Source organism: Antechinus flavipes, chromosome 2 (assembly GCF_016432865.1).
Source record: "Antechinus flavipes isolate AdamAnt ecotype Samford, QLD, Australia chromosome 2, AdamAnt_v2, whole genome shotgun sequence".
In the NCBI taxonomy this organism is placed as follows: domain Eukaryota; kingdom Metazoa; phylum Chordata; class Mammalia; order Dasyuromorphia; family Dasyuridae; genus Antechinus; species Antechinus flavipes.
This window is the reverse complement of record NC_067399.1, coordinates 281,361,456-281,380,296: the sequence shown is the minus strand read 5'-3', so window position 1 is coordinate 281,380,296 and position 18,841 is coordinate 281,361,456. Positions and strand designations below refer to the sequence as shown.

Here is an 18,841-nt window from a genome sequence, read left to right as displayed (position 1 = left end):
CCCTTTTCACTATGCCCAGAATTTATTACCACCTGAGCTCCTACACTCCATCTCCCACTCTAGGAATGCCTTATTTTCTGCAAAACTCTTCTCTAATAAGAACTTCTATATGAAATATTTTTTGATTTCCCCAAATGCTAGTTCTGCCCCCAAAAAAACTTACCTCATATTTCTTTTATGTGTGCTTATTTATATACATGTCTCCTCTCGTAGAATGTAAGATCGCTGAGCATAAGGATTGTATATATTTTTTTGCTGTTGTATCGCCAGAGCCTAGCAGAATTTCTGGCACCCAGTTCGCACTTAATTCATGCTTGTTGATTATTTGATTTTTGGATTGAATGACATTGCATTGAATTCCTGTTTTTTGTTACACTATCTCTTTAAACAATGGGGTTTTCTCCAGTATAAAGCCAGCATGATGATCTTGACCTAAATATTTGCTAGTTTTTGGATCCCATTTTAGAAGAAAAATATATAAAGAATGGACCAGGGTATGGGAGGAAACCAGAAGAGAACTTAATTAGGGCAGTGTGAAACTTGACAAAAATAACAATGTGTAGGCACTGATAAAGTATTATGAAGGTCTGAGGGGAAGCTGTGTAAAATCCCCAATAATAGTGTTTCACCTTCATGTTCACTTGCTAACAAAATTCAATTTAAAAAAAAAAAAGGATCCGGGAAAGGGTTTGAAAATAGAACTTCAGTGGCTTAATAATGAGTTAGGAAGCAACCAGAATTTCTTGCTTCTAGCTAGAAGAAAAGGTTTCCCTTAATATCTATGTGAAGATTGAAGCCTATAATAAAATGAATAAATTATCCTCCTCTGTAAAATATAACCTTCATCAAAATAGCTGCTGTATAATATATTACGAGGAGACATATTTTGGATTGAGATATTGCTTGGCTGTTCTGACAGTGCTGGTGGCTGAGCACAATTAAATTCTATATTTTCTACAATAAAAAAGGCAATAAAAACCATACTCTCTTACCTCCCTATCCACTTGGGACTCTACTTCTTGCAAACATTAGGCAGCTAACCTGGAGGCTTATCAAAAAGGAGGTTTGAAGACTAGGTATTTATTAACATTTTAAAGTGACTTTTTTTTTAAGAATGGAGGGATGGAACTCATTACTCATCTGCTCTAGGAAACTCAGAAACCTTTCTTTTATTATTTCCTTGGTGAAAACTAGATGAATGCTTCTGATGATCATTATTGAACACTGAAAAGAAAATGTACATCTGATCTGACTTTCCTACAAAAGTGGAGGGCATGCTTCTTCTGAGCTACAAACTTTGGTACATACAAATATCTGACTTATGCCATGCTAGGAATGGGAGGGGATTTTCATGGGAGATTAAAGAAGTATTTATTGAGGCGTGGAATTGCTTACCAAAGTTTCTTAGAGATATGTGTGAATGGTAGGCAAAAACTGCCATAGTCTCTTCTTTCTGTAGACCATTATTAATGACTGTAAAAATGGGAAGGTTCTATTGTTTCATAGGCAGGAGAAGAAGTATTTCTCAGGCTATTTTATTTGTTTTTTAATCAATACATCATGGAGTACAATTTCTCCTAATATAAGAATGTTTAGAGTGCTGATTTGGAATCAGAAAGAACTAGCTCAGAGCTTCCTTCTGGAATTTCGTTGTTGTCCTTCCTTCTTGAAGAGGACCAAAATGATATCATTATAATGGGGGTCAAGATAAAGTGTGTCTGATTGTGACTTGGAAGACTTTACGATAGATCAGGCACTAATCATCTATGCATTTGGAATTGAGATGTCTCCATATTTCATGTCTTACAATCAATTCCAAAGTTCTTCAAAGAGTTCTTGAAAGTGTCCTTGTGTCACTTTTTCTGACCTCCATGTGAGTGCTTGTCTTGTATGAATTCTCCATAAAATAGTCTTTTAGGCAAATATATATTTGGCATTCAAATAACATGATCAGCCAGTTGGGGATTTACTTGCTGTAGAAGAATTTGAATGCTTGGTGGTTTAGCTTGAGGAAGGATCTCAGTGTCTGGTACCTTAGAATGGCAAAAATCTTCCTAAGATCATTCAAATGGAACCATTCAATTACCTGTTATAATGTTGAGGTTTCACAGGTATGCAGCAATGACTTAAGCACAAAGGTGCTATAGACCTTCCATTTGGTAGGCAGACTAATACTTCTTCTTTCCCATAGTTTCTTTCAGAACCTCTCCAAAACTGAGCTAGCTCTGACAATGCATGCTACAACTTTATTATCTATGAATATATCCCTAGAAAGTATATAGACCTTTTATATCTCATATTCCTCATATGTAAAATCAGGGGATTGAACTTGAGATTCTTTCTTGTTCTTGTGACCCAATGACTACATATAGTTACTATATTTTTGACATATATCATATGTTTATGACATTTATCATTTATTTTTATGCTAAACATATATTTTTAAAATTTTATTTTACTTAGTATGTTTTAATCTATTCTTGCCCCTCAATTAATTATTTAATTTTATTATTTTAATAGTATTTTATTCTTCCAAATACATGCAAAGAGTTTTCAGCATTCACTTTTGCAAAATCTTGTGGTTCATTGTTTTCTTCTTGTCTCCCTCCTCCCCTTACCCAAGACAGCAAGCAATCCCATATAGGTTAAACATATGCAGTTCTTCTAAGCATATTTCCATATTAATCATGCTGTCCAAGAAAAATAATATCAAAAAGGGAAAAAAACGAAAGAGAAAAAACAAACAAACAGACAACAACAAAAGGTGAAAATGCTATGCTTTGATCCGCTTTCAGTCTCCCATAGTCTCTCTCTGGATGTGAATGGCACCTTTTATGACAAATCTATTGGAATTGCCTTGAATCTCTTCATTGTTGAAAAAACCCAAGTCCACTCTGTAAATAATTTTAAAAAGAAAAAAATAAAAGCTTCATAACGAATATGCATAGTATAGCAAAACACATTCCCACATTGGCTATTGTTCCAAAATTTTGTTTTCTGCATTTTAACTCCATTGCCTCTCAGACAGAAGAGGATTAGAATTTCTCATTGCAATGCCATATTTCAGCTATTTTGTGTACAAACATCCATACCTTAATGTCATTTTAAATCTCATTTCTATGAGAAAATATGCTTGAAGTTCTGAAAATCATTATATTTAGACCTGGCAAGGACCTCAACATCATTTGGTCCAACTTGGTCATTTTATAGGTGAATACAGAGAGGCCCAGAGGATATTTAATCACAGATAAAGAGGTAATTTAAGTTGCATGGCTGAGGATTCATGCCTAGGCTTTTTGTCTCCAAATGCAGTGAGCTTTCCACAAAATCACTTTATCACAAAAGAAACTTATAAATCTACTTTTGGAAGATGGCTCATTTGGAAGTTTGGGGACTTGACAATATTGTTCAGTCATGTCTAACTCTTCATGACCCTGTAAACCATACTATGCTTTTTTTTTTTAATAAAGTGGCAAAATGACAAAAGATCATATAACTAGGAAATTTCTGAGGCTGGATTTGTGTTCAGCTCTTCTTGACTCCAACACCAGTGTTCTATTCACCAACTAGCTGCCATTTCACAATATTACTTGTTTAAAAATTCCTGTATAATATATTTTTTGTGTGTTCGTTTTTATTTGGTGGAGTTGACTATTTCTACAATTGCTGGTATCTGACTTCCTTATAAAAAACATTTGTCTTAGAAGTAGACCTGAATTAAGTGTAAAATTCCCCTGGTCCTTTTTTAGCTATGAAAACTGATTGATCCCCTATAAAAGATACATATTGTTATACTGTGATACTGCTATTAAAGAAAGGTTATATTCAGAGAATATGCTTATTTGTCAGAATCTCCATAGTCAAGGGTAGATATAATATAAGTGACATAGGAATGTTATTATTTTATTGTCATTCCTTAACTCGCATGTGCAAAAATGTGTTAGCATCAAGGAACTGGAAACTGAGTGGATGCCCATCAGTTGGAGAATTGCTGAATAAGTTATGGTATATTAATGTTATGGAATATTATTGTTCTATAAGAAACAATCAGGAGGATGGTTTCAGAGAGGACAGGAGAGATTTACATGAATTGATGGTAAGTGATGTGAGTACAACCAAGAGAACATTGTACACAGCAACAAGAAGATTATGTGATGTTCAATTCTGATGGATGTAATTCTTTTCAACTGTGAGATAATTCAGGCCAGTTCCAATGGTCTTGTGATGGAGAGAGAGACATCCACACCCAAAGAAAGGACTATGGAGATTGAGTATGAATCACAACATAGTATTTTCATTTTTTTGTTATTGTTTGCTTTTTTGTTTTTTTCTCATTTCCCCCCTTCTTGATCTATTTTTTCTTATGCAGCATGATAATTGTGGAGACATGTGTAGAAGAATTGCATATTTTAAAACATAAAATCATTTTTAAAAAGGAATCATTCCTTAGCAACTACCATAAAAGAAATAATAGAAGTAAAGTGTCACAGACTTAGTTATGGAAAAAAACTTGAGAGGTTATCTAGTCTCATTTTACCTATGAGAAAATTTAGACTCAGAGATTGAGGGAGATACCCAGAATCACAAAGACTCGTAGATGGTATAACCATGATTTGAACTCTAAATTTTAATATGTTAACTCCATGGTAGGATGGTAAGGCTAGATTGATAGATATTCAGACAGATAGATAGGTGACAGACAAATATTTGAATGGATGGATGGCTGACTGTATAGATGATAGATGGATGAATAGATACATCAGTAGAAAGAATCATAGATAGCCATGTAGCTTTTTGTTCTATTGTTTATTTTGATTTTAATTTTTTTAAACTATTACTTTAAAAGATTGGGAACTACTTTTGTAGACCAAATAGAATAAAATTCATAAAGTGATTTAAAAAACCAACCCTTGTGTTCCAAATTTTTCTCCCTATACTCCTTCCTCCCCCAAGGACAGTAAGCAATCTGATATAGCTTAGATATGAGCAATTCATCTAAAAATATATTGAAATACTTTTAATCAAAATATATATTTAAAAAACATATTTTCAGAATATAGATTAAACCTTGTAATGTTCTTCTCTAAAGTGTAATATTTTCTGGGAGCAGGTTTCTTGGGGGACTTCTGGAGGCAGCCTTAGTTTCAGTTCAGAGTAATAATCACCTCAAATGCAGCCAGGAGTTAAAGTCCAAATCCTTTATTGTCTCCTTTTAAGTCTTGTCTCCTTCCTTGGGCCCGGTTAGCTTTCTTAGAGGTTTTTTTCTCTCCTTGGTTCCTACTACTAGTCCTTTGTCTCTTCCTTCAGCCTTTAGCTCCCTCCAAGTCTCCAGCCAGCACAAAGGTGGAATATGGAATGAATCTGACTCTGCCTCCGAGAGTGGGCTTGTCTCTTAGACATGTGAATCTCTTGGACTCAATCCTGGTTGAGGCTTCTAGCTTATATATGCTTTCTTAAAGGTGTGAATCTTAAAGGTGTGAAAGGTGTGAACTCTAATAAGTACTAAGTTCATTAACGAACTAGAGAACTGTTAAGTATCATGCTAAATTAGAAAATTATTGTCTCTATCAATTCCAGTGACTTAGCACCTTGTAAGAATTCTAACAAAATCTATAATGTGTTAAGTGCCAGGATATAAAGAAGGGCAAAAGACAGTCTCTTTTTTAATATAGATTATCTACAGAATAAATTAAAATGATCAAAACAGGAAATATTTTTCTTAATATAGGTAGCTCTACTTTGTAGTATTTTTGAGAGAGCAAAATATCTGATTTATCTAAAAGAGAATTTTCCAGGGAAATTTTTAATTGAGGTAAATTAACAAAAGTAGTATGTATTTTTGGATTTCTAAAATAAAAAAAAACATTCAGGATGAAATAGGTGTATTTGGGTCAGAATAAAAGCATTTCTACTAAGACTGTGTCTGCCATATTAAAAAAAATTCCCAGTAATTAAGATGTTGATTTTACAGAGCCATGTGGTCATTGAATATTATCCATTTATATATGACCCTCTGGATATCATTTACATTGATTGCATTTCCAAATTTTTCTCTAATGTGTGCTAATAATTCATCTGAACAGCAATGAAGTTTTGTGCCATCATCCCTTCTAGGTTGCAGGGGCTTCACGTCCCTGTGATCTGGAAAATCTGAGTAAATTTTTTTCACCTTACTTTGTATCAGAGAATAACACTAAGTTTTGAGGTTTTTTTACTCATGGAGCATTAACACAGTACTTTATCATGAAATTTGGGTTAAGTGCTTGGTCATATGTCATTTGCTAGCCTTTTCATGTTGTCTGCAGCTTCCAGAACTCTCCAAATATTATTATTTAATTTTTATACTGATCCAAGCTCTATTGAAACTGTGACAGGAAAAGTCACAATTATGGAAGGACTAGTTGTAATTGATGGTGCATTTCCTCAAGCCATTTCTGTTGTCTATTCTAGGGTCGTCTGGACTCTTTAACTGAAGTGGATGACTCGGGGCAGTTAACCATCAAATGTTCCCAGAATTACCTGTCTCTGGATTGTGGTATTACAGCTTTTGAACTGTCTGACTACAGTCCCAGTGAGGATTTGCTTGGTGCCCTAGGTGATATGACCTCTGGCCAGGTTAAAACCAAGCCCTTTGACTCCTGGGGTGAAATGGAAAAAGACTTCCCAGAAATTATTAGAAGTGTTGGTCTCCTTACAGTACCTGCTGATCCTGTTCCTCCCCAGGACACGGAAGCCACTAGCGAGGAAGGAACTCACCTGTCACTGTCAGCAGAAGATGAAGGGAGAAGTGATGAGAGTAAAGTCATACCTGGAGCCAATGAACCTCAGGTCTTGCCCCCTCCTGGTTTGGCAGGCTCTGGGCAAAGGAAGGACAGGTCACATTCTTCTACTGCAGAGACAAAGGAGAACCACTCCTCATCCAAAACAGGTGCAAAAACACATGCTCCTCTCTCTGAAAATCCAACCCCCAAGAGGTCAATAAGAGACTGTTTTAATTATAATGAAGATTCTCCCACACAGCCTACTCTGCCCAAACGGGGCCTTTTTCTTAAGGAAGACACTCTAAAAAACGAACTCAAAGATAATGATGGGAAAAAACAGATGACTTTCTTCAAGGCAGAAATGAGTAGAAGTACCCCCTCACTATTGGATCCACCAGACCGGTCCAAGCTATGTCTGACCCTGCAATTCTCTTATCCGAGCAGCCCATCGGCAGTTAGCCAGTCTTATGAGTGTTTGCACAAAACGGGCGATGGGAATATTGATAACCCAGTCAAGGGCCACTTTAAAGAAACCTCTTCTAGCCTAGAAAGACTTAATGAGTACAATCGTAAAGAAAAAGCCCCTCGAAGAAAATCAGATGAAACATCTGAGATTATAATTTCACGTCAATCAACTAAAGAGGAACTTGGTACTGAGGCAACCAAACCAGCTGAAAATACAAAAAACTCAGTGATGCCGAATGGAATTCCTTCTTGTATTTCCAAGTCCAGAGAAAGGCCAGAGACAATTCTGCTTCCACATCCTCAGCAGATCCTAGCAATCCAGGAAACCTGAATGCCAAGTTGTCCCCCACCAGTTTACCACCAGTTTCCCAAGGAAATGACTCTGTATCTGGCTCAGACCCTATCATCTCCCCATTACCCATTCTTTCAAAAAACAAAAGCAAAAAATGTTATTCTTCCTCACCAAGTCATATTGCTAGAAATGGCCATGTTGTGGAGGCCTGGTATGGTTCTGATGAATACTTAGCTCTTCCATCCCACCTTAGACAGACTGAAGTGTTAGCTTTAAAGTTGGAAAATTTGACAAAGCTCCTGCCCCAGAAACCTAGAGGAGAAACTATTCAGAATATTGATGACTGGGAACTGTCAGAAATGAATTCAGATTCTGAAATCTATCCAGCATATCAGATTAAAACAAAGCACAGAAGGTTAGGAAGAATATCCCCTAGTTCCTCAAGTGATATTGCGTCTTCCCTGGGGGAAAGCATTGAATCTGGGCCTCTGAGTGATATTCTTTCTGATGAAGAATTGTGCATGTCTACATCTGGCATTAAAAAATATAGAGCTGAAAAGTCAGAGATAGTTCCATCCTCCAAGAAAAATGAGAACTCTGCCTCTAATAAAACCGCTTTAATTCAGCAGTTGATGGAAGATATCCAACATCAAGACAACTATGAAACAATCTGGGAAAAAATTGAGGTAAGATGCTTTCAGAAATCAAAAACTGTAGTCCTAGTGACTGCTACAGAGCAGGTATTTAATATAGATTTGTTGAATGATTGCTAGTCATCATACACCAATCCTGTTATCCCTAATGTAGAGATGAAGGGCTTTTTTAAAAAATCTGAAACAATTCTTGTTATTTTGATAAACCTACGTTTTGTTCTCTTAAACTGTTATGAAGTGGAAAAAAGAACTATGTTCATTACATTGGGCTAAAGCATATGTCAATAATAACTGCTCATCAGTCCTTCAACACGTTGATCATCTTGAATCACTATATTTGTGTTTTAAAGAGCTCTTTGCAGTCAATGCTGTTTGAACAGAACTGAGCATCTAATCAAATGACAAGCACAAAATAAACAATACATTAGGCAGCAAATATTTTTTGAGCTTAATTAACTGGATGTGCTAGTATCTAAACTATTTTATTCCCAATACTTTTAAATACTGTCTGTTCATCCCATCCCAGAACAAATACTTCCATTTTAGATAGAAATTGGGTCCAATTCAATTCACTAGGAACATGCCTTCTTTTAATCTCTATATCATTATATGCTGGCTAACAATCATTATAATCTAGTTCAACTCAATACACATACTTTCTAAAGTACTTAATATGTGCAAGGCACTGTGCTAAGTGCTGAGAATACTAAGATAGAAAACGAAAGGGTCATCAACAACTGACATTCTAGGTATATCTAGCATCATGCATACATCTCTAGAACAAGGGGAACTTTGGTCTTATGGGAATAAATAATTCTGACACCAAAGATTGGTAACTATTGTAGTTGTCATGATTTTTGCTTCTATAGAGTGTCATCCAAAAGTACTTCTAATTCTTTTGCTGATCATAACATAGAGATGACAGAGATGCAGCATGGGGTGGTAGACAATACATTAGGCTTGAGGTCCAGAAGACTAGTTCACATCCCACCTCTGATACTTACTAATTGCAGGACCTGAGAAGCTCATGTAATATCTACATGGTTTATGCCTAGGATTTATCTACCTAAGTAGATAAAAGAGTAGAACTCATAGATTACCCATGATCTGTGAGGCTGATAAAGGGATTTCTCACTCTAATGAAATCAAAGCTCTTTCCTAGGTTTGTATACAAAAATAACAGGTAATCCAGATTAATAAAGATAAATTATTGGTTTCAGATTTCTATAATTCCTAAAGTGGTATTATGTACCTACATTACATATCATTCATTTGATAATTCTCATTTATAATCCAATGAGGTGGACAAGGAGGATATTTTTATCTCCATACTTTATAGATGAAGAAATAAAGCCTTGGAAAGGTAAAAAAAAAAAATGCCCAGGATCACATGGCTACTAAGTGACAGAGCAAAGGACTGGACCCAGATCTTTTACTTCTTTTTACTATACCTATTTGCCTTGGTTAGGGTGGCTGTGAAGTCAATTCCATACATGACTTGTATAATTTCAACATATTGCCTACTTTTTCTGAATGGAAAACAGGTAGCAGAGGATTTAGAAGACTGAGAGAGGAGAGGATGTGGAGGCACTAATAGTTATTGATACTTTCTCTACTACCTTTTTCTTTTTTTTGGATATCTCTGCTGAGAGATGATCTTTGAAATCATGGGAACTGGTAAGATCACTAAATGAGATAATATAGAGAAAGAAGAAAAGAGGGCCCAGGACAGAGTCTTGAGGGATAATCATATTTGATAAATGTGATATAAAGAAATATGTAGCAAAGTAGACTAAGAAAGAAGAACCTGGAGAGAACAGTATCATGAAAATGTAGTAAGAAGAGAATATCCCGGATGAGATAATTTGTGATTCTGTGCATTCTTTAATGCTTTATAGATAGATCTCCTGCTAACTCTTTCATCATCCATCAAGTTTTTTTGAAATTATTACATTGGATTCCTTTTCCCCCTTGTTTTTAATGATCGTCATTAAAAAAAATCTGTGTGTGTGTGTGGGGGGAGGGTGCAGCTAGGTGGTGCAGTGGATAGAACACCAGCCTTGAATTCAGGAGGACCTGAGTTCAAATTTGACCCCAAACACTTATACTTCCTGGCTGTATGATCCTGGGCAAGTCTTAATCCCGATTGCCACAGGAAAAAAAAAATCAAAAAAAATCTGGGTTACTTTTCAATGTCTCATTTAGAAGAGGCCTAATACTCACTTATTACAAATCAGCCCCTCCATTACCACAATTACTGGAGCTATCAATGAGTTGGTGATGGACTAGTCCAATGACTGACCAGGTGAGTTGTATATTTTTCAATTGCTGATATCTTCTTGAATATAATTTCTTCTGCAGATAGGTTGAAAATTTCAGAATTCTATTCTTTCCTCCACAGCTTTCTTAAGTATAAAATAAATTGGAATAAATGCTTCAAGAGAATTCTGCAACTAATCCAGTAAGAACACATGGAATCTCAGGCTCTTAAACCCTCAGATGCATTTACATTTTCTTTGGCCTGAAAAAAAGCAAAAAAATAGATTTAGAATTGACTTTCACTAAAAAGACATTTTTAATAAATATTTAACACTTTCTAATAATAAAATTCTATGAAATAAGTGAACAGACCACAGTTGTTCTCTCATTACACAAAAAGAAATGAATTATGTAGCTTGGCAAAAATCCACTTAGATATGCCAGGTTAACAGGTGAATAATTACAAAATTTACTCCCTTAGAAAGTAAAAGAAACTAATGTATACATATTGAGTAATGACGATTGTATAGCACATTGGAACAGATACAAAGAATTGTGATATATTGTTCCTGTTTTCATGGGACTTTTACTCAAGGTAAGAGGAATGCCATATAATCCTCAAAAGTAAAATTTTCCCACAAAGCTATATTTTGTGAGTTCTTTATGAGTTGGGTTGCTTTCAGCTTCATCTTTGTAACTTTGGTATTTAGCACAGTACTTTTTACTTAGTAGGTATTTAATAAATGTTATTCAAATGTTTGAATTTGAATAAATGCCAAGTGAATGATACAGACAAGTACTATATCAACTCAAAGAAGAACAATATCTCTGTGGACTGAAGTCATGGAAGAAGCCTGGCTTTAATAAACCATTCCACTAAATAGGTTTTATATCTTTTCTTTTTAAAAGCTAGAGTTATTCCTCTCAATGGTAGATAAAAATTCAAACCATTTTTCAAGCTTTTTTTTTTCCAAAATTGAACTTTATATCACACACTTGAATACTTAAATATAAATAACAACCTCCAAGTTTTAAATGGTAAGCTTTCAAGTCCCATTTTTTTAAAAAAAGCAGCTGTTTTTTCCAGATGAAATCTTACTTTGCTGAAAACCTGTTTATCATAAAATAATGCAGGTAAAGAGAACTATAAATGTCATGTTTTACTTCAGTATATTAGGGTAACATTAGGAAAAAAATATCCTTTTGGATATTTCCTTGTCCAACTCCCTCATGTTACATATTTTCTTGTCATGCTAAAATCTTAAATTATCCCAGAGAAAATATGCTTTATTAACTCATACAAGTTGTTATTCAACTAAAAATCAAAAAATGGAGAAATTGTTATTCTTTTTAGCAGAAATCTAAATATCTTTATAAATGACAGGTTGCATGTTGGATATAAGTCAGAGAGTCAGCTGCTGGTGGTATTTTTGTCCGAAAAAATTTCTGACCAGATTTAAAGCTTTTTAAAGGCCAAGTAAATACTATTCATGAACATCATTTATTTTTGTTTCAATAATATAAGTGCTCCAGAGAATGTCTTTCCTTAGAGCCTGAAAAAAGTAAAATTGTGGTTAAGTCTTGATTTTGTTTTGGTGGTTTTGACCACCTAGAGAAAAATAAGAGTAATATCTGTACTAGACAATCATCAGTTTCTAATACCAGGTGGATAGTTTTAAGTAGATGATCTTTTGCCCAGGGGTTATTTTGGGGTGGTATTCAGACAGGAATGTATCCAGTGTCATTGAATTGATTAATTATCAACAGTCTTTTTCTGGACACTGTTCTTTGGCCAGGAGTCTGAAGCCCTTTTATATTTGTCAGGACTTTAGGTTTCTGTATCTTGACTGTTATTTATAACAAATTCATTCAGATGTCATGCTATTTATACTAAACTTCCTTACATCATACTGCATTAATTTCTTACCACATTGCCTTGAACGCACCAGGCTTTGAAATCTAGCCTGCCCCAAGAGCAGTAGTTAACTTTCTCTTAGTATCTTAAAGAAGCAATGTGGTTTAGTGGATGGTTGGTAACCATAGAGTCAGGAGAACTGAATTGACAATCTGATTTTGAGGCATATTGGTTGTATAATCTTGCAAAGTTATTTAACTCTCAATGCCCCAGGCAACTATCTAAGACTAAGTTTTAGATGAATTCAACAATTTATCTGCATCTGTGGAAGGAGTTCTCAAGCTCATTGTTCTTCATGAAGCTGAAATTATAGATCCAGAATCCAAAATTATTTTTAATGCAATTCATATTTTTTTTATGTGTAAGACATGTCCCATTCACAGACCTTAGCCCAAAGCAGTTCTGTGCTTTGTAGTAAGGAAAAGTATATAGAGTCTTTTGTTGTTTACCATCAACAAAGTCATCATATCTGATGCAAATAAATCAATAAATAAAATATCCCCAAATTAATAAAATATAAGACATGTATGCATATGAAAGATATGTTGTCTAAATGTAGTTTGTGTGAATTATTGATAGGTAGGGCCTGAGGACTGGAGGAAAGGAGGAAAACTAGCAAGTAACTAAAGGTTAAAGGCAGGCAACTATCTAGCTACTGTCACATTAGGCACTTTCCTCTGGTCTCCAAGGAAAAATTAGATTAAAATTATACCTATCTATTCCTGAAAAATAGTCTAAAAGTACCATAGAGTCATAATATCCACTTCCCTGGCCCCTGTTTTAGAGGGAGGGCTTACCTTAAGTTTAAACTGGCCTGTTTGATTCCTTGTCCTTAAATTCTAATCACAAAGGCTATTGCAAAGAGTGAATGACAAGTTGATCCAATTTGTCTAAGCAAATACTAAACAAGAATCAGACTATTTATACAGATTAAAATATACCAAACAATGTGCAGAGTAAATGAACTCTCCTTTTTGCTACCCTCTCCCTTTCCTTCCTCTTTTCCCTTCTCTCCTCCCTTACCCTTTCTCTCTCTTTTCTTCCTCCTTTCCCCCTCCCTCTCCTTCTTTCTCTTTTCTTCTTCCCCCTCTTCTTCCCCATCTCCTCTCCTCCTTCTCTCCTTCCATCCTTCTCTCCCTCTGTCTCTGTTTTTTCTCTCTCTCCTTCCATCTCTCCTTCCCTCTGTCTCTCTGCTTCTCTGTCTCTCTCTCTCTCCTTCCCTCTATCTCTGTCTCTCTCTTCTTCCCTCTGACTCTCTCCTTCCCTGTCTCTCTTTCCTTCCCTCTGTCCCTCTCCTTCCCTCTGCCTCTCTCTCCTTCCCTCCATCTCTCTCTCTCTTTCCCTCCGTCTCTCTCCTTCCTCTGTCTCTCTCTCTCCTTCTCTCTGTCTCTCTCATTTCCTCTATCTCTCTCTCTCCTTCCTTTGTCTCTCTCTCTCCTTTCCTCTCTCCTTCTCTCTTTCCTTCCCTCTCTCTGTCTCTCTCCCTGTCTTTGTCTCTCCCTGTCTTTTTGTCTGTCTCTATCTCTCTGTCTGTCTCTCTCCTTCCCTCTGCTTCTCTCTCTCTCCCTCCCTCTCTCTGTCTCTCTCCCTGTCTCTCCCTGTCTCTGTCTCTGTCTCTCTGTCTCTCTCTCTCTACCTCCCTTCCTTCCCCTCTCCCTCCTCTCTTTTTCTCCCCCCCAATTTCTCCCCTCCTTTCTCTCTCTCCCCCACTCTCTTTCCTGACCTCTGTCTCCCTCTACATTCAATCCCCAAGAGTCTGGTACCATGAGTGCCCTCTCCATAGCTCTCATACCAGCTCCATCCTTCATCAGCATTTTCTCCAACACTCTGATGTCATGACTACTCAATATCATTCAAAATGTCCTAGCATTAGTTGAAAACTTGACATTTAAGGTTCTTTTTGTTGCCTTTTTTTTTTGTTTTGTTTTACAGTAGAGCTCTAATGTCCATTATGGAAAAACCCTGTGGAAAAAAGACCGACTCCCTAAATTCAAACACATTCTTCACTGTCTGATTCATCTGGTGCACTGGGATTGGGTCAGGGGTCATAGCCATCATGCAATCTTTCCCTCTACTGGCTAAGCTTGAGGCACTCACATCCTTAGCCAGTCCAGCTGTGGCCTTCGTATCCTCCTGTGATAGCCAAGAGAGGATTGACTTCAGCTAGATTCAGGGCTGAGAGCAAATTTATATTATGTATCTCCTCTGTAATGTATATGCTTTCCCAATGAGTCAACTCATCCACAGAGAGAATCCTTGTTTCTGGAACCAGTGAAGGGTTGAAAATGTCAATATGAAAGGTTAGGTGAATTGCTCTTTGTTTTTTGGTGATCAGTTGATCAAATCTCTGTTCCATGACCTTCTGGATTTTAAGGTGGTCAATATCCCTCACTGATTTTTTTTTTTTTGGCAGAGAAAGCTTATTCATATCAGACGTATTTAAATTTTCCGTCTTTTGTCTTGTTTTAGCCAGTGGTGTCAATTATTAAGGAAAATCTTTTCTTGATATATCTTTTTCTAAAATGTTTCCTTTTATGCTTCAGATGGCCCATTTCTGATTTTGGGTTGACTTGTTTTTCTCACAGGATGAGATGTCACACTGATTTTTGTTATTTAGAGTTGTAACCAGACCATATTGAGAGAATTTGGAGAATTTTTGAAAAAAGACTATGTAGAATATAGATTCTTATCTAACAATCTAATCTTTTTTCTCTTCTTCTTCTTCTTCTTCTTCGTCTTCATCTTCGTCTTCTCCTCTCTCTCTCTCTCTCTCTCTCTCTCTCTCTCTCTCTCTCTCTCTCTCTCTCTCTCTCTATTGTTCTGTCTCTCTCTAGCTCTGGCTCTAACTCTCTTTGGCTCTTTCTATTAGAGGAAGTATGATATGATGGGCTTAAAGTCTGTATGACCTGAGTTCACATTCTTCCTCAGACATTAAAGACAAGTTGGGTGATCCTGGACAAGCTAGTTAACCTCCCTGTGCCTCATTTTCTTCATTTATTAAATGAGAAGGTTGAATTTCATGGTCTCTAAGATCCTTTACAACTCTAAGAATTTGATTCTATGATCCTATAACAAGAATTATGGGAACAAATGTTTCTTAAAGGGGAGAGTTGGAGAAAATGGCAGAAAAATAAGTTGAGATTGCATAATAACAACTCATAATAACAAAGGGGAATGAAGATTGGACCTGTGATGTTATTACTTTCATGAGAGCCCAGGTGAGAAAATTTCCTCCACTAATGCAAGTCAGCATCTTCTCTACAGCTTTTAGTTTTAAAGAGATGCCAAAATCAGATGGAAAACACTCCCAAAACTGTATCTAGATTAAAATACATTTGGGAAGTGTTTTAACAAAATAAGTTAAAATATGATAAAACTAGATAATGTAAATTTATGCTTTTCTAAATTAATATGCTGCCCCAGGGATTCATTTCTATTTGTGTTTGATCTCACCTACTGAGAGTACTGAGCAATTAAGTGACTAGACTAATATCATAGAGGAAATATGTGTCAGGAGTGGAATTTAAAACTCAGGTTTCTTGGCTTTAAGCCTGACTCTATCCATCTGGCAATGGTGTTTATCAATAACAAACATTATAGGATTAGTTATCTCATATGAATTAATATCTGTAAAGTGCTTACCACAGTTTCTAGTATATATTATGAACTATAAAATGACTAATCATTATTGTTATTTGTTGTTATTATTTATCAGTAGCTGGTGTTTATAAAGTCTCTGAAAGTTTTGCAGGATTGTGAATGCCTGCTGAATGAGTTGTCTGTATATAATGTCCTGTTCATGTGTCTAAATGTTTGTTGAATGAAGAAATTAGTGGTTTTGAATTTTATCCTGTACAGAAAGGAGAACAATCAGTAAGATTAAGAGATGAAATAGTGGGACATAGTGGACCCAAACAAGAAGATTTGGATTTAAATCCTGTCTTTCAGTTAAAGTTTTCAAATTAGGGACAGCTGACATGATGAATCTGTCTCAGTGGAATAAATTTCCACACCAGTGAAATCACAAATTCTGACCTACACACACAAAGGGGATCGTGGGAGCTGGATTAGAGGCAAGCTGTTATATTAGAAAGCTGTCCTATTAGTCCAAGTTTGAAAGAACTTGCTGGCCGTGGGACTTAGAACAGAGAGACAGATGCAAGGGACATAAAGGAAGAGCAGACGAGGTGCTGATTGATTGGATGAGAAGGTCAAAGGAGAGGGAAGAATCTGAGAGGGAAGCTTTCAAACTTGAGGTTTGGAGTTTGGAAAGTGTAAAAGTATTTTGGACCACTAGGTGGCAGCATATTCCTGCTTCTCGAACATTATTTGATCACTCCTGATCAATCTCCATTAGGCGATCTCTCCCTAGTTCATGATTACTAACCGTGGCTGTCCCGCAAAGCCCCATCCTGGACCCTCTTCTCTTGTTCCTCTATGCTCTTTCACTTGGTGATATCAGCTCCCACGAACTGAACGATCATTTCTATTTTGATGATTCTCGAATCTACTTCTCCAGCCCTAACCACTTTGCCGATTTCTGATTTTGCATTTTTAGCTGCCTATTGGACGTTTCAAAAGGATGTCCCATAGAAATTTTAAACTCAGAATATCCAAAACCAAACTCATCGATCACCTCTGCAAATTTCCCTTCTAATCTGTCCCGTTAATTCAAGAATACCACATTCTCCCTGTCCATCAGGCTCATAATCAATGTCATTTAAAAATTTCTTTCCTCTCTCACCACCACTCCTATATCCAGTTTCACCTCAAGAGTTTTCAGTTACCACCGTGAAGTCTTTTGCATAGCCCTCCTTCTCTCCTCCAACACTATCCCCACTCTCCTAAAGGTCCTCATCGCCTTGTGCTTGGACTAGCGAGTCGTTGCCCTTCGTTCTCGAAGGACCAAAAATGGCATTTCTAGGTAAGAGTCAAGTGTCGGACTGCGGCGATTAGATCAATGCGAGCTTGGAACGTTCTGCCCCTGGTCCGATACAGGTAGTTCCTACGAATTTTGGGGGTGACCTCTCTAACTTTACACATCTCGAGTTTCTTCAGTTCTTCTTCAGTTCAGTTCTGAGCTAGTTCAGTTCTGCTTTGCTGGTTGGTCCATCTGCCACAAGACTCTCCTCGTTCCTGTCCATCCATTCAGCCGTCAAAGTCTTTCAAAGTACCACCATCTTACCTCTCTATTAAATAAACTAACAACTAGGATCAAATAAATCCTGTTTGCCGTACCCTTCTCCTCCCCTTCCCTCGCCCTCCCACACTTTTTCAGTCTTACACCTTACACACCACGCACGCTCTGCGATAGTGATCTCCTGGTTAGTCCTCCCTCAAACAGCTCCATTTCTTGAGTCCGGAGAACTTTCTTTATCTGTCTTCCATGTCTAGAATGCTCTTCCTTTTCATCTCTGACTCTTGGCTTCCTTCAAATCTGAGCTAGATTTTTCAGAAAGGCTTTTCCTCTCCCTCTTCCCTCTGTTGATTATTTCCCATTTATTCTGTGTGTAGCTAACTGATACTTCAGTTATTTGTGTGTTGTTTTCCCCATTAAATTGTGAACTCCTTGAAAACAACGAGCATTTTTTATGTTTTTTGATATACCTATACCTTAGCATAGGATCTGACATATCCAAGGTATTTAATAAATGTTTTCTAACAGTAATAGAATATTAGACTTAGATTTAGAAAGACCAAAATTTAAATTTCAATTTACATATATATTGGCTTTATCACCCTGATTAAATAAACTGAATCACTCTCATCCTCAGTTTCCTCATCTGTAAAATAAGGATAATAATAGTATTATTGCTATGCTGTGAGGGTCAAAACCTTAACATACTACATACATACATAGCCACTGATATCATTATTATTAGTTATAAAATCTCCCAGGAGGAAAAATGAGAGGAATGAAGGCATTTTAAAAATAGAGAAAAGATGGTCATCTTGTATATGACGACAAAGGTCTCTCTTGATGCTAATATCCTATAGGACAAAAAAAAAATTGAATTCAGATTTCCAACTAATTTGTTGTAATGGTATTTCTTATTCATACTGAGAACATTGTTCAAGATAAATCAATAAGAATCTTAGTTACCCTAAAGCAAATACTTTCCTCCTTAACAGAGAGTTTTGGATCCAAAAACTCTCAATGAAGGCAAAGACAGTATAGAGGCTTCTAGCAAATCAAAGCCTGATAAAATGGTAATTTACTACCATCTGGAGGCTGTATCTTGTTACTGCATGTAGGCTAGAGTGAATTAGTATCCTATATGTTTCACACAGAAATGATTCTATTTTTTCATTTCAATAAATATCATTTGCAACTAAAGCAAGATTATAACAAAATATTTTTGTTTATTAATATGGAAAAACTATAATATATTATTTTTATTTAATAAAGATTATAATAATCAATAGAACTTGTTTTATAATACTTTGTTAATAAATTACATATAAGAGTAAATTTTTCTATGATGAATGAAAGCTA

At 36.1% G+C, this 18,841-nt stretch overlaps 1 protein-coding gene across 1 annotated transcript in view; it reads left to right on the top strand.

Annotated features, from left to right (window-relative positions):
- Positions 1–18,841, top strand: part of AKAP6 (A-kinase anchoring protein 6) — a 560,338-nt gene that overhangs the window by 209,871 nt on the left and 331,626 nt on the right. Inside the window, 2 exon segments of the mRNA XM_051977277.1 lie at positions 6,451–7,504; positions 7,507–8,204. Coding sequence (XP_051833237.1) covers positions 6,451–7,504; positions 7,507–8,204 — 1,752 coding nt within the window.